This window comes from Pseudochaenichthys georgianus, chromosome 3, assembly GCF_902827115.2.
Source record: "Pseudochaenichthys georgianus chromosome 3, fPseGeo1.2, whole genome shotgun sequence".
In the NCBI taxonomy this organism is placed as follows: Eukaryota; Metazoa; Chordata; class Actinopteri; order Perciformes; family Channichthyidae; genus Pseudochaenichthys; species Pseudochaenichthys georgianus.
In genome coordinates, this window is record NC_047505.1 from 24,016,349 (window position 1) to 24,031,361 (window position 15,013).

Sequence of the window (15,013 nt, forward strand, 5' to 3'; positions counted from 1 at the left end):
TTAAAAGTTAGTCTTTTGAGATTTTCAACGTAGTTAACACACATTTTGATACTTCTAATGGTTTCATTTTATCTGGTTCCAAAGAACCCACATATTTCCCTCAGCATGACGCTACAAGTAGATACATGCTATTCATGAAGTCCAGTTTGAATAATATGTCAACAAATCTAAGATTGCTAATTCCCTTAAGGCAGGATTTTACAACAGAAAATGTATAATCGCAACAACTATTTTGTCCTCCTGCTCAATGCTTGCAATGTTATTAATGTAATGAGCACAATACTAACATTTACACACTAAAATATATTGAAAGTGCATATGCATGTATTTTATTGGTCTTAACAATGTGTTGCTGCGTGATGTTGGATTCCGATGATGAACCAGTAAGAACACTTTTGCTTGACGACCCTACATTGTTTTAGCAGGATTTGTCTGCATCATGCCCCCCTGCAGTGCCAATAAAATGTTCCCATTGAAATGAATGAGGAGGCTGTGTTGTTTAACACCACTCTATTGTTGGTCTAAATGTGGACTGAGGTGTGAGAAGGGTAACGACAGGCCTGTCCCTGATGAGGAGAGACAGGGACGGCATTTCTCTTGTGCTTTTTTGGTTCTTGACTAAAAATAAATGTCTCATGATGAACGATTTACAACAAAATAAAGAAAAATCTAGTTTGTCATTTGAGCCTAGAGATACCAGTAGATGTTGGCAGAACATTTTCATAAAACATGCCATCTAAGCTGTTTTTTGGCAAACAATATTTTAATTGGAATAAGAGAAGCACCAAATGAAACCAAAGGATTTTTCTATTTTATTTCTGCAGAAAATGAAACAGAGATAAAGAAGATTGTAGAAATGTTTCCCAATTATTACATGTCTATGTTCTGCATACGTTTAAGCAATATACCTTATGTAAATGTCAAATGCCACTGATTAACAACAGGTGTAGAGCTGATAACAATAATATGTCAGCATTGATAACTCTGATAAATGTCAGGACAACCTAGTGGGGAATGGAGCCATTCTTGGAAAACATCTATGCCACGTTCTCGTGAGATCAGACTGTTTTTCCTCCTCTGCCTCTCCTCTGACGTCAGTCTGCGGCCGATGGGACCAGCCCCTTTTTGGCACCCTGGTGGTACTGGCTCTCCAGCTTCCCTGTGAGGGAAAGGGGGTAAAAGGGAAGGGTGGGAGGGGGGGGGAAGGGGGTGAAAGGGAAGGGTGGGAGGGGAGAAAGAGGAAAGGATGAATCAAAACCCCATCAAAGGGACAGTGACCTTTCTGAGAGCTCAAGGCCAGCTGATTAGAGGCGGCCTCGGATAGACAGAGGAGAGAGAGGGTGATGAGGTAGTAAAAGGCATATCTGACCTTTTACTCCACTTCTAAAAGCAATTAGAACATAACTTTTGTTAGCAGTGAAATAAGGTGCCTTTATTCATTTATATACTGTAGATGTATTGTAATATATACTGTTAGTGAGGAAAAAGAGAATACTCAGCTACAAAGAAGGTTTTTAAGTCTTCTACAAACAACAAAAATACATTTTATAAACAGAATTAACTATTTAAACAGTCACATATTCTATATTTAAAAATATCAATATGCAGAATTTCAAAGTAAGAACTTTGAAGTCACTGAGGGAAGCTATTGTCCGTACCTATTTTTGATAGCACAGCTGTTCAAATAAAAACACAGTCTGTGATGACCATCTCATATGTGACAGTGTTGTGTGTGTGTGATAGATGTCTTGATTAATCAATTGAATGCAACTGTGGTAAATGGCATCTCTTTATAGTTAACTGTATTGTGTTATGTTTTTGTTTAAAAATATAACACATTGTTTAAATTAAATTTAGATAGAAATTTTGGACGATGTTTTCAATCTGAGTTTTTGTGGGTTTTGTAATCTAACCAAGTTCCTATAATTATGTAATGTATCTAGTCATAGAGTATGGATTGGAGTAGGAACATCAAAACTATGTGCACTTGTGAAAATCATAAACAAGCCTCACAAGAATAAACCTTGTCTGGTATTGTTCAAATCTACAAGATGGTATGGTCGGCATTAAACGGATAATGCATTATTCAGTTTGAAAATCATTATTATTCATTATGCAAAAAATACTAGAGGGCCTATTATTGATCCTTGCGGGACACCTTTATCAAAATGATCTGCAAAAACAGCCAGAACTCGAGCAAAAAGACAAACCAAAGAAAAGCAGCATATAAAAAGCCCTTTCAGTAGTAACAATCAAATCGTTTCTCAGTGTGCTCCACTGATGTATCCAGGGAATGTAAATGTCTGTGCATGTTTTTTGGTTTGCCAAGAATGTAACAGTCAAGGATTCTTTCATTAATCACTTTGTTTGGATTTTGCAGCTCAGCCTGTTGTCAGCACCTGTCCTGCAGGAACTTGCTGATTAGCCGACTGACTGTCATTTACAGGCTGTAAAACAGAAGCCTCCATTGTTGTGAGAATATCCACGGTTATAATGTATTGCTCATGGATTCAATGTGAAGCACAGACGAGAATGCTGACAAAGATGATAACAGCTGGGAATCTTAAAGAGGGATTTGATCAAGTTGCTATTTATATAAATGCTTGTAGCCATGGTGTGAAAACAAACACCCTGCAGATACTGACCGGAGCTGACCCCCTAACAGACTTTATCTGACACCTTTAGCCTTTAATACATCAAATTCCTCTGTTTCCACTGATTCTCTTTGCAGAACAACCTAAGTTGGTTTTAATAACCATTGCCTGTCTTTAACGGCAAGGCAAATAATAAGAGTGCCTCCTGCTTGGTAAACCATGACAGTGGCTTGGAGGGCCTGGGGTGAAACAAAAGGCAGGGGTAGTGGTTGTCACTTGTCCTTTATTTTCATGTTGTTACGTTTATGGCTGACTGTGGGTAGTAGCAGCATAAACAAGGTGTTTAGGAGAAGTGCTGTTTGCTCACCATTTCCAAGCCTGTCTGAATGCCTGTCAGTGTGCTACGCCAGGAGCAAGTGCTGCTGAGGCGTGAACACCTCTGGAATTTGGCTGAAAGCTGCCAAATGGTTATCCAAGATAGTTTTAAATAAATCCACCATGACAGAAATGCTTCATTCTTGATTCATTGTTTGTGTTGGGCGGGAGAGTGCGTCAGTTATTATACAGAAAATTGGCGCTTGTAGTTTTTCTTGTATGTTTTTCCGAATGTGTATGAGCAAATATGAAAACAAACTTATAAGAGATAGGTCAAAACAAGCAGTCCGGAAAAAAGCTTTAAGCAGACGTACTGCACGGTTAGCTCCATGTGCAGATTTACCAACATTTTTAGTTGCATACATATCCTGTGGTACAACTATGGTATCACCCATTCATTATTCTTCGGGCCACCTAGGAGCTAGGTAACAAGCTGTAAAACACACACTGACATTTTGAGCGTATCTGAATATTGGGAGGGATGTGTCCAAGCCTGTATGATGTCTGATTGAGCTCATGTATGAATAAAGTGGCTCATCGTCTGGGAGATTCATCCCAAGTGAGTGGCCTATAACCAGAAGATCGGGAAGAAGATTTAAACATAAATGCCAACAAAAATGTCAAACTGGAGAGACAACTAGATGTTGTAGTTGTTAAAAGGTCCAAAATAGTAAGACAAACTCAAGGAACTGCAAAAGACTTGGCTTCGCAGCTTCGTGACCTTGGAATAACAAACTACATGGTGTGCCCCCTGCATTCTGTACATAGCCACAACCCCTCAATGAAACCAAACACAGTATTTCCAATAAGTGGGAATGCCTCCTACACAGATGCTCTCCTGTTGTGCGCTACTGAATGTTCTTTAGGCAATTTTTTTAACTTATTAAAAATAAATCCTTGCATGAAGAATGGTGAAATAACAAGATTTTAAGAAGTTGGCCACGATCGACCAAGGACGACAACAACAACAGAGAGTAAGTGGGGCTTGTTGTCACTTCTGTCAGAGAGGGTATTTTCTGGTTGTATGAACAAGTCAGACTCATTATATTTGCCAAGAAAGTCAACCCAGCAATGTTACATATTCCTTGGTTGAAGGCGACTTTTGCTAATGGCTCTGGAGCTGCTGAGCTGTCGCATTTCAGAGTAGAGCGAAGAGAGCTGGAGGGAACACAAGTAAAAGGAGGAGTGGGTGGAAAAAACAGGGAGACAGCAAAAATGAGACAGAAGGGATGAGGAGAGGGAGGGGGTGGTGGGAGAAGGGGATACAGATAGGAGAGGTAGAGAGAGGGAGAAATAGAAAGGCTGACCCATCGATTGGCTGAGATAATTTCCCATTGATTGCTGCACTGTTTGGAGATTGCTAGAGAAAGGTTTATTGCCCACATGCTGCAGCTGGGGAGGAGGCCATAAAATAAGCACAGGTTGTCTGCAGAGGCTGGCGCTCCATCATCAAGACCGTAAAACACACTCCTGAACACACGCTGAGCAACACAGACGCTTATACTTGAACTTCACTTGGATAGCCTTCTCACATATTCACAAATATGACTGCATGCATACTATTCCCGTTACACATAAATGGAGAAAACAGCTCATCGCTGATGGAAAGCGCACTCTCACAATCCCTTGAAAAGCCAGGGGCAGTAGAGCAAAGAGCATTTATTAGACTGAAATAGAGGTCCATTGACATCCTGGCTGACATCAATAACATGCAGGCCCGTCCGCTTCCTTGCAGTAATAATCATGAGAATAATTGGCTGGTGGCTGTTTCTCTTTCAGGGAGAGTAACTGCCTACGCACTGAAGAATAAAAAGGCTGAACTTTGTATCTTTTATTACATAGCACTCCCAATGCACCTGGATAATAAACCCAGAAGAGCTCGCATATACACTTTAACCACATGTTTTGATGACACACTTTCGACATGAGTAAATGACTGCATGCCGACAGATGATGATACAGAAAGGGGGAAAGTTAAAAGTGGAGCACCACCCGCTCTATGATCGAATGTAACACCTTCAACAGTATCTGTTACATTGATTCCCACTGGGCTCCCACAATAACCAAGTCAGAGTCTATTACAAGTATACTGCCTGGAGAGTAAAACGAAGTTGAGAGTGAATAGGCTTTAACAATCTGAAACTAAATGGCAGGATTTAATGGGTGGAATTCAAACAAGGTGTCAAAGAACAGATGGGAAGGCATATATTGCACCAGCACATTTTACAAAGCTGTGGTTTATAGAAAAGCTCATATGAACTGGTGAATATTCAGGTCACACACTGATGTCGGTGGTCTGGATTAATAGATAAAGCCGGTGTTACTCAAATTCTTGCCAATAAATCTCACAAATTAATCAAAATAGTCTATCTACACTGAAAAAACTGAAACGTTGACTTTAATTAAATGCATTATGTCAACAGGTTCCACATAATTTGATAAGGTTAGTTGAAAGCAATAGTATTAAGTGGAACCTAATATTTAAACTTTGAACTTAATATTATTGCTTTCCACTAACCTAATACATTTATGTGAAATCTGTTGACCTAATACATTTAATTAAAGTCAACATTTCATTTTTTCCGTGTACACTTTCCAACTTCCATACACTCTCCATGATACTCGGCCCCAAGCCCAATTATTCATAAACACATTTATTAAAATGGTCCACAGTGTAGAGGTTCACTTTAAAACAAAGCTCTATAAGTCCAGGGCAATGCAAGCCTCTCCAAGAGGTTGTATGGTGATTTGCAAACAGACAGGCTTACAATGAAAATGCTAAGATTCTGATGTTAAGGTTGAATGTTTACCAGGCTCGCATCTACATTTAGCTTGTTAGCATGCTAACAATTGATAATCCATAAAGGACAGCAGCAGCTGATGGGATGTCTTTAGTTGTTCAGGTGCTAGAGGAAATGTCAGTCGGATACACCAAAAAAGGATTCATGTCTGTAATAGATTTTGTGCCAATCCTTTTAGTGGATGTCGAGCTATTTTAAAGGATAAGAAAACAATTAAACCTGCACTTTGTCTCAGAGCTTTTAAAGTTTTTTGCAAAGCAATCGCCTTGTTGTTAAAATGTACAATAGTTTACTTGTCTTGCCTTGTCTTGTCTTGCAAAATGAGAAAATCACCAAAGTAATGAACCAATGTCTACAGTATACTTAATTTCATAGCAATCCAACCAATAATGTGCTTGTTACCACTGTGTTTAGTAGATTTGCTATGCATGCTATTGGTGCTATTTTCTGCTGAGGATCAAAATACATTGGTGCAGTGGTGGGTGTTATGTGCACAAGGTGCCGTGGGAAAGTTTATTGTTAGGTATACAATTTGAGGCACTATTTTTGTAATAGTTTGGTTCAACAATGGAGCTTTATGGCCTAGTCTGCATAAGCCTTTGGATACACAGGCTGTACTTGCTGTTAATAGGATACATTTATCGTTCATTCTAGTCTTTTCATGGGATTTGTTTGAATCTGCAGCCTTATCTTTCAACATATAAAATATTTTATTGTACCGATGTCTACAAAGCTAGTGTTGGTCAATACAGCTACAATGCTTCGGATAAATCACATGGCAGATGTATCTCCCTTATATCAGAAGGCATGACTGGTCCAATGGTTTTTAAGATGACGTGAAAGGGCTCCCAGTTCATGATGAATCTAATAGGTTTTTTAAAAAGGTTTCATTCTGACTCCAGCTCAGCACTGCCCTTCTATCTTCTTTTCCTTATCAAGCCTCAGCTTAGTACACCTCCAAGTCATTCTGTATGTGAAACCAAGCCGACCGCCTGGAGCACTGCAGGAAAGTGGATGTGTACAAAACCCTCGGTATCCAGGGTGGGGGGAAAACTGCCTGGATTCCCATCTTGCTGTTAGTCACACCTAATTTACATTCCCTTCCTGTGCTTCCGAGCTGGTGAATTTACAAGTGGATAGAGAAGGTGCTGTTTGAGACTTGCGCTGGCATGCTGTTTGCAAGGGGTTAGGGAGAGGCATGAACCATGCTCCCCACTGTAGAGAAAACAGTCTCTCTCCATCTCTTGGTCCAAACCTCCCTGCCTGAAGCTGTTTTCATAGACACTGAGGGGCTGTAATGGATGAGTGATTTCTCCAACCCACAGCACACTGTTGAGCCGGTTTAGTCACGCACATGACAGTTCGTCACAACTCGCCAGAGAACCAGTGTCTGACAAGTCGGGGACAGCAAAGGTGGTGCTGGTTGGTGGGCGGAAGTGGAGCAGTGAGGAAAAGATGATAGCTGCTTTATATTAGTCCTCCCAAAGAGATCCAATGCAGACTATAAAACAGACTGTTATAAGGCCATTAGTCGTCTTTTTCAATAGCATTATGCTCTTTTTCAGCTTTGTTTCATAGGTTTTAAGAATAACAGTTAAAATGAGCTTGTGGTTTTGAATTAAGTCAATGTTTGATAATTAACAGCAATTTACAATTTGATAAATGCTTATACTCTGTGATTTTAAGTGCTTTATTATATTCCGCCCACACAACAGCACGAGGATTTACATTTGAACAGATTTACAAAAAAACATTGTTCAGTTTATAAGCAACACTTTAAGTCTCCCTATTAGCATTCATATAACCTGACGAGCCAGATGGTTTCTTACACAGAGCCATCTGAGAAGCTGTCATTGACAACGGTTTAGAAAAAGGGCAGGCATATATGAAAAATGACTTGGCAGGTGATTAGATGAAACATCTTTCTATGACGGCTTAAAGGTCCCATGTCATGGCCATTTCTATTGATCATAATTCCATTGTTGAGGTCTACTAGAATAGATTTACATTGTGCAATTTTCCAAAATCACATTGGTTTCTCATACAGCATCTCTGTATAGTATGTGTATTCACTCTGTCCTAAACGGCTTGTTGGAGCCCCCCCCCCCGTGAGACCACTGTGCTCTGATTGGTCAGCTCGCCCACTCTGATATGATGAGTCCATCACCGTTACAGCGGAACATCAGTGATTATGTGTTACAATGGCGTTTGATAGCAACCAGAAAATGACACCAGTAAGGACAAACAGATGAGAATGCTGCGTGGGGTCTGGGTGCCGCGTTGGTGGGACGTTGCGAGGCTCGCTACTCTGCCCTTTGAGGCTCGAGGAGCGAACAGTGTGAGCTGGAATACTGGTGTTGTTTCCTGGTTGCTGCGCGGGGTCTGTGAGACAGCGGACATTGCGGAACTCAGCCTGAGCACACACACACACACACACACACACACTCACAGCCAGGCTGTTCGCCACACAGTTTGCCACACACTCACAGCCTGAGAAAAGATAAGGCTGAGTGAGTGTTTCTCCGCGATCCCAACTCGTCTATTACCATCGTTGAAAATCGATGCTAAAGGTCCCCCCACTGCGTTTGATAGTGACGCCAAGGGATCCTGGTGTGTGAGGAGCTCCACGGATTGGTCGTTGTTACGTCACTTAGACCCGGAAGAAAACAATTGAAAAAGAAAAATCTCCAACGAGGCGTTCTGGGGCAGCATAGACAGGTCTTTTCTGTGTTAGAGTTGTACTCGCTACAGGGTGTACTTTGAGGGTTTGTGACTCTGCAGACCGTTTACATAAAAAGCTACATAACACACAAGGGGACAGGTAATAACCGGAAAAGCATGACATGGGACCTTTAAGTCTGCAGCAGCATCAGACATTCTTTGCTGCATAAACCCATCCTCAGCTCCTCACTGGACGCTGCTCGGTCAGAACCAAAAGCATTACTTAGACCCAGACAAGATGGATTTTCGAGGGATCTTATTATTGCATGATTATGCGAGAATCCAGATGTTGTTCAAGGTAAGAATTCATAAGAATATAAATGTTATATAGTGGAGGTTAGCTGATACAGATCGTTGTTCATGTATTTTCCAATAACTGTTACTCATCCTGTGCCAAAGTAGAGGCTATTTCCTAAAAGCCTGAACTGCTGGTGTCAGTATAACAATCTATTTCTAAATGTCAGCAAGACTAAGGAGCTGAGAGTAGACTTAGGAAAGAAGCATTGAAGGAAGTGCGTCACTGTTAATATCAACGGATCCTCTTTGGAGAGACCTGAGCGCTGATAGTGATTCGGTTGAAAGCAAGGACAAGACTGCTTTACCTCAGACGCTTGAATAAATACAAGACTGACAGGGAGAACAACTGCCTGGTACAGAAACAGCACCAAACATGACTGAACGGCCCTACAAAGGGGGTTGGATACACAATAGGCAGTGCTCTACTCAAAAAGAAAATTATATTTACACCAGAATCTGCAAGGATCTCACTATAACGTGGCATATCACCTTCCGCCGGTTCAGACAATTTACATTAAATTAAACTGAGACGATCAGACACCAAAGTGGACTGGCTAAACCGGAATCGACCGAACTGTAGCTTCTTCCTCCAGGCCACCAGGGTCTTAAATTAGGTCACAGTCTAAGGCTGGACCTTTTGTTTGGAATTCGATACTTATTTCAGTCTTACTTCATTCGCCTCTTGGCTGAGCACATGACTCAATCACTACCAGCACATAGGAACAAGTAATAATGTGAGGAATTCGGAGAAGAAAAAAAAAATCAGTTTGGAGCCGTGCCAACTTTCTTTTCCAACACGCACTTGGCTGGCTGCTGCAGAAAGTGAGCTTGTCTGTCAGATTGTCACATTCAGAGAGTTACGAAATTGAGTGACGAAGGCAACCTCCAGCTGACTAAAACAGTATTTCCCTCAACTATGTCGGACTGTCGGAACCCCACTTTATGTTTGACACGTTTATTTTGGACTTGCGGGTTAGAGAGTGAAGCTTATAGTTAGAAGCCTCGAACACCTTGACAAGCAGTTAAAATCTGAGTGGTATATCCTTAACAACTTCAGTGTTAAGAGCTTCCAGATCAGGGAATAAAGTATAACTGCTCATTGACAGTCAATACTTTAGTTTAGATGTTCTGGTTGCTGTCCAAATGCCTCAGTAAACAGGAGCCAACATCAAACATAAGTTGCTGCAGAGAGAAGAAGAGCCTGAGCAACATGTTTAGTATAATGGATGAGTCCATGCAACACAGAGCTGAACAATACACCGATTGTTATTATTTAAATGGGAAAGAAGCCTGTTGGCGGTAATCCATCGAAGTTTGACCAAGAGCTAGACAATGGTGTCACAGAGTATACGTATTGATTACGTGCTGGAGGCTATGCTGGTGTAAAAATAAACATCAGCCTACAGTAAATGGGTCTGTGGTTCTAAAACGTTTGAGGGCTTGGTCGATGATCATTACTTACCCTTCTGTTGACATTGTTTCAGTTTTAAAACTTCCTTCCTTAAACATAATGTCTAATTAGAGTCACTTGATATTTACAGGCCAAAACACAAACTTGAAGCTTCTCCTCTCAGACATGGTGTCATGGCTCCCATCTGGAGTCACTTGGCCAAAGCAATTGCCTTTTCTTCGCCTCTTACAAAATATTCACACTGCAAACATACATGATAAACAACCATCCTAAAGCTTGATTTCCTGTACAGCTGAAAAACAAAGGAGAGCTCAGCTTACGTGTGAACAGTTTGAAGTCTGTCAGCCAAACAATGTTGGACACGACTAAAACCTTTTCAAGTCATTATCTGTCAACAGGCAATCAGATCCTGGTATGTGCAGAGAGAACGTTTATTGCATCTTTTCAGTCATCTGGAAATACGGAATAAACGTTTCCAGAGCTGACAGTTTTTTCTTTTGTTCACGAGTGCTTTAAAATACGTCACAGCTGTTTCTGCCCTAAGCTCCCTTGAAACAGGATATTAAAGCAGAACAAAATACATTATCCAAATGTTTGCACCTCTGTGGCCATTTGAATAAGGTATTTTTCTAATGATCATAGACGTTTTTCTTGCAAAAGGAAAGAAACAAGCCATACAACTGATCCTTGTTCTATGCAGTTCCCTCTGAGGTTTAACCCTTAAATTATCCTATATTTGCAATTTATGAACACAACATTGGCTGGTTAAAAGTGTAATTTAATGTTAATATTTTAACCTGTAAAGTGTACAGACATCTGCATTTAAAAAAAAATTAAGTTTGAAAATGTTGCAATAACCAAATCTTAACATTTGTTACAACAGCAGATTACTAACGATGATGTCATTTGTTTTTAATTTAAGTCGCTCTTGGCAAGGTACACCAAATGACTAATTAGTTTGAACATATAATGAAGCATAAGAGGAGATTCAGAGATTTGTTCTGCTCACAACCAGTTCTTGTTGCACACAAACGAGAGAGCAGCTGGACTTTCCTTCTGGAAGCCATGTGTTACATGTCCTACTCCTTCATAGCACCATTGATGCTTTATCCTTTCTTTTGAAGAGTGCCGTTAGTTAAACTTCGCCAGTTTAAAAGAATCACTGGCTCAGGATTTACAAGCGCAATTACTGGGAAACCTGTAATGACAGAGCATGAAGGTCCATCAGTTACTGGGAGTTGCCTGTGCTGATGTTCCCCTGCAGCCAGGAGCGATTCTCGAAAATAGGACCAGAGCTTCACAGCTAATCAATCACTTCCTTTCGACGCTCCTATGCTGCTGCTGCAGAACAGTTATTGAGAGTACTGGAGCTCAGCAGTGTTGTTAAGGAACTACTTCACATATTGCAACACATTTGTAATTATATAGGTTTTTGGCGAGATTTCAGGGCAATTTACTTAGGATTTCCCTTCAATTAGATTTTATTGTCATGGCCACAGGGTTCTGATGTTCATTCTTCACCTTACAGGACAAGCAGGGATGTCAGCTGTAGGCCACATGAACGCTACAGATGAAAATAAAATCAATTCCATGCACTGTGTCACTTCTTGTTTTATGTATGAATACATAAACTCTCAGGGTGTTATGGATATATATTTAGCATTTCCCCACATAACCGTGTCTGAGCATTAACGTTTCCTTTGTCTTGACTAAGATCCAAGAGAATGTAAAGAATCTGCATTAACAAATTCAATTTCTAATTCACTTACTACATCCAAGTACATACTGTTCTTGAATCCACTACTCCAGCTTTAAGCTCCACTAAAGAACACAGTTAGTGCAGTGTCAGTGAACTGCAGACAAAGCTTACGGCACAGTAGAGTTAAAAGCATTCTGATCGCAGGAAGCAACATTTCTAAAGAAGATTGTCAAAGTAGCTATATTTTGGTTTTAAATAGATGTTATCCATTTATCTTTGGTACATTTGCTTTCATTGGACTGGTTAAACCTGAACAGAATTTAACCAATAATTTATGATATGCTAAAACACGAAGTCTTTGCAAGTGACCAGGGGTCATAATACATTGAAAGTCACAATACTCCCATAATGTATTATCCATGTAGGCTCAAAGTTGATTAGACCACACAGAATAAGCCATAGACTCTCAAAAAGCAATTTTTATTTTCCGTTTTTGTACAGAAACATGCCTAAGGTAAATTGTTCCAAAGCTAAGGTGTCAAGTGCAAATAAATATTTCTTTAATTAAGACACAATCGCCAATTAAACCTTATTTTAACAATAGACTACTGTATTAAAGATGCTAATTTCCAAATTCAGAGCATCAACATAGCAGCAAATGACTATTGTGTATGTGAAGATATTGTGTAGCAATGTTTTCTGGAGGTGACAAATACACACATGTATTTTCATAGGGCCGTTACAAACCATGCATTTTTTTTTTTAATCTGCAGGATTTTTTTTTTTTTATCTAAAGCACAAAAGAACAAACAAGTTAAATATCTAATTAGGATGTTTAATGACACACTTTGAGAGAAAAACTAACAATCTTCTCTTCTCTGTAATCTTCTCTACTAATGTCAGTTAGCAAATTGGTGATGAGAAACTCTATTATCCCAATCAGATATCGCACCACACTCAAGGCAGCATTCAGAAGAATGAAAATACCTCAGCTTCCTCTCTGAAGAACCAGCACCTTACCGTGGTAGAGAGGTTTGTGTGCCCTGATGAACCTGGGGGCTGTGTTGTCTGGAACCTTGTGTTCCTGGTAGGGTCTCCCATGGCAAATTGGTCTCAGGCAAGGGGCCAGACTAAGATTGGTTCAAAAGACCTCATGAAAGAAAAACCAGGAAGTGAGGATACCCAGCCCGGAGGAAGCCCGGGGTCCCCTTCTGGAGCCAGGCCCAGAAGGAGGACTCGTCGGCGAGAGTCTGGTGGCCGGGCTTGCCACGGAGCCCGGCCGGGCACAGCCCGAAAAGGCAACGTGGGCAACACCTCCGCTTCTCCGTCCCGCGGGCCCACCACCTACGGGAAACAGCGATGGGGTCGGGTGCGCTGCCAGAAGGGTGGCAGTGAAAGCGGAGGGTCTCGACGGACCAGACCCGGGCGACAGAAGCTGGCTTTGGGGACGTGGAACGTCACCTCTCTGGGGGGGAAGGAGCCGGAGCTTGTGCGGGAGGTGGAGCGTTACCAGTTGGATCTGGTTGGGCTCACCTCTACGCACAGCGTCGGCTCTGGAACCTTACTTCTGGATAGGGGTTGGACTCTATTCTTCTCCGGAGTTGCTCAAGGTGTGAGGCGCCGGGCGGGTGTGGGGATACTCACAAGTCCCCGGTTGGGTGCTTCGTTGTTGGAGTTTACCCCAGTGGACGAAAGGGTCGCCTCCCTACGCCTGCGGGTTATGGGGAGGAAAACTCTGACTGTTGTGTGTGCTTATGCACCCAACAGCAGTTCAGAGTATTCGGCCTTCTTGGAGACCCTGGAAAGAGTCCTGTATGGTGCTCCTGAAGGGGACTCTTTAATCTTGCTGGGAGACTTCAAAGCACATGTGGGCAATGATGGAGACACTTGGAGGGGCGTGATTGGGAGGAACGGCCCCCCTGATCTGAACCGGAGTGGTGGTTTGTTACTGGACTTCTGTGCTAGTCATGGATTGGCCATAACAAACACCATGTTCGAACATAAGGATGCTCATAAGTGTACGTGGTATCAGAGCACCCTAGGCAATAGGTCCATGATTGATTTTGTTATCGTATCATCGGACCTGAGGCCGTATGTTTTGGGCACTCGGGTAAAGAGAGGGGCGGAGTTGTCAACTGATCACCATCTGGTCGAGTGTCGGGAGAAGCCTCTGGATAGACCTGGTAAGCCCAAACGTGTAGTTCGGGTGAACTGGGAACGTCTGGAGGAGGTCCAAGTTCAGGAGGCCTTCAACTCACACCTCCGGCGGAGTTTTTCGGGCATTCCTGTGGAGGTTGGGGACATTGAACCAGAGTGGTCGGTGTTCAAAGCCTCTATTGCCGAAGCCGCGGCGGGGAGCTGTGGTCTCAAGGTCTTATGTGCCTCAAGGGGCGGTAACCCTCGAACCTCCTGGTGGACACCGGTGGTCAGGGAAGCCGTCCGACTGAAGAAGGAGGCCTTCAGGGATTTGTTATCCCGGGGGACTCCCGAGGCAGTTGCAAGGTACCAGCAGCCTCAGCCGTGGCAAAGCAGCGGGTGTGGGAGAAGTTCGGAGAAGACATGGAAAAGGACTTTCGGGCGGCACCAAAGTTGTTCTGGAAAACTGTCCGACACCTCAGGAGGGGGAAGCAGGGGACCATCCAAGCTGTGTACAGTAAGGATGGGACGTTGTTGAACTCAACTGATGGAGTGTTAGGGCGTTGGAAGGAACACTTTGAGGAACTCCTGAACCCGACAACTCCGCCCTCTATGTTAGAGGCAGAGCTGGAGTATGACGGGGGATCAACACCAATCTCCCGGGGGGAGGTCACTGAGGTCGTCAAACAACTCCACAGTGGCAAAGCCCCGGGGGTGGATGAGATCCGCCCGGAAATGCTGAAGGCTCTGGGTGTTGAGGGACTGTCATGGTTGATACGTCTCAACAACGTTGCGTGGAAGTAGGAAACAGTACTGAAGGAGTGGCAGACCGGAGTGGTGGTTCCCCTTTTCAAAAAGGGGGATCAGAGGGTGTGTGCCAATTACAGAGGCATCACACTACTCAGCCTCCCCGGGAAAGTTTACTCCAAGGTACTCGAAAGGAGGGTCAGGCCGATTGTCGAACCTCAGATTGAGGAGG

At 42.3% G+C, this 15,013-nt stretch overlaps 1 protein-coding gene across 1 annotated transcript in view; it reads right to left on the minus strand.

Annotated features, from left to right (window-relative positions):
- Positions 1–789: 789 nt before the first annotated feature.
- The window catches only part of trip4 (thyroid hormone receptor interactor 4), a 92,665-nt gene continuing 78,441 nt past the window's right edge, over positions 790–15,013 (minus strand). Inside the window, exon 13 of the mRNA XM_034079348.1 lies at positions 790–1,159. Coding sequence (XP_033935239.1) covers positions 1,095–1,159 — 65 coding nt within the window. The 3' untranslated portion in view covers positions 790–1,094. The remainder of the gene's footprint in view (positions 1,160–15,013) is intronic.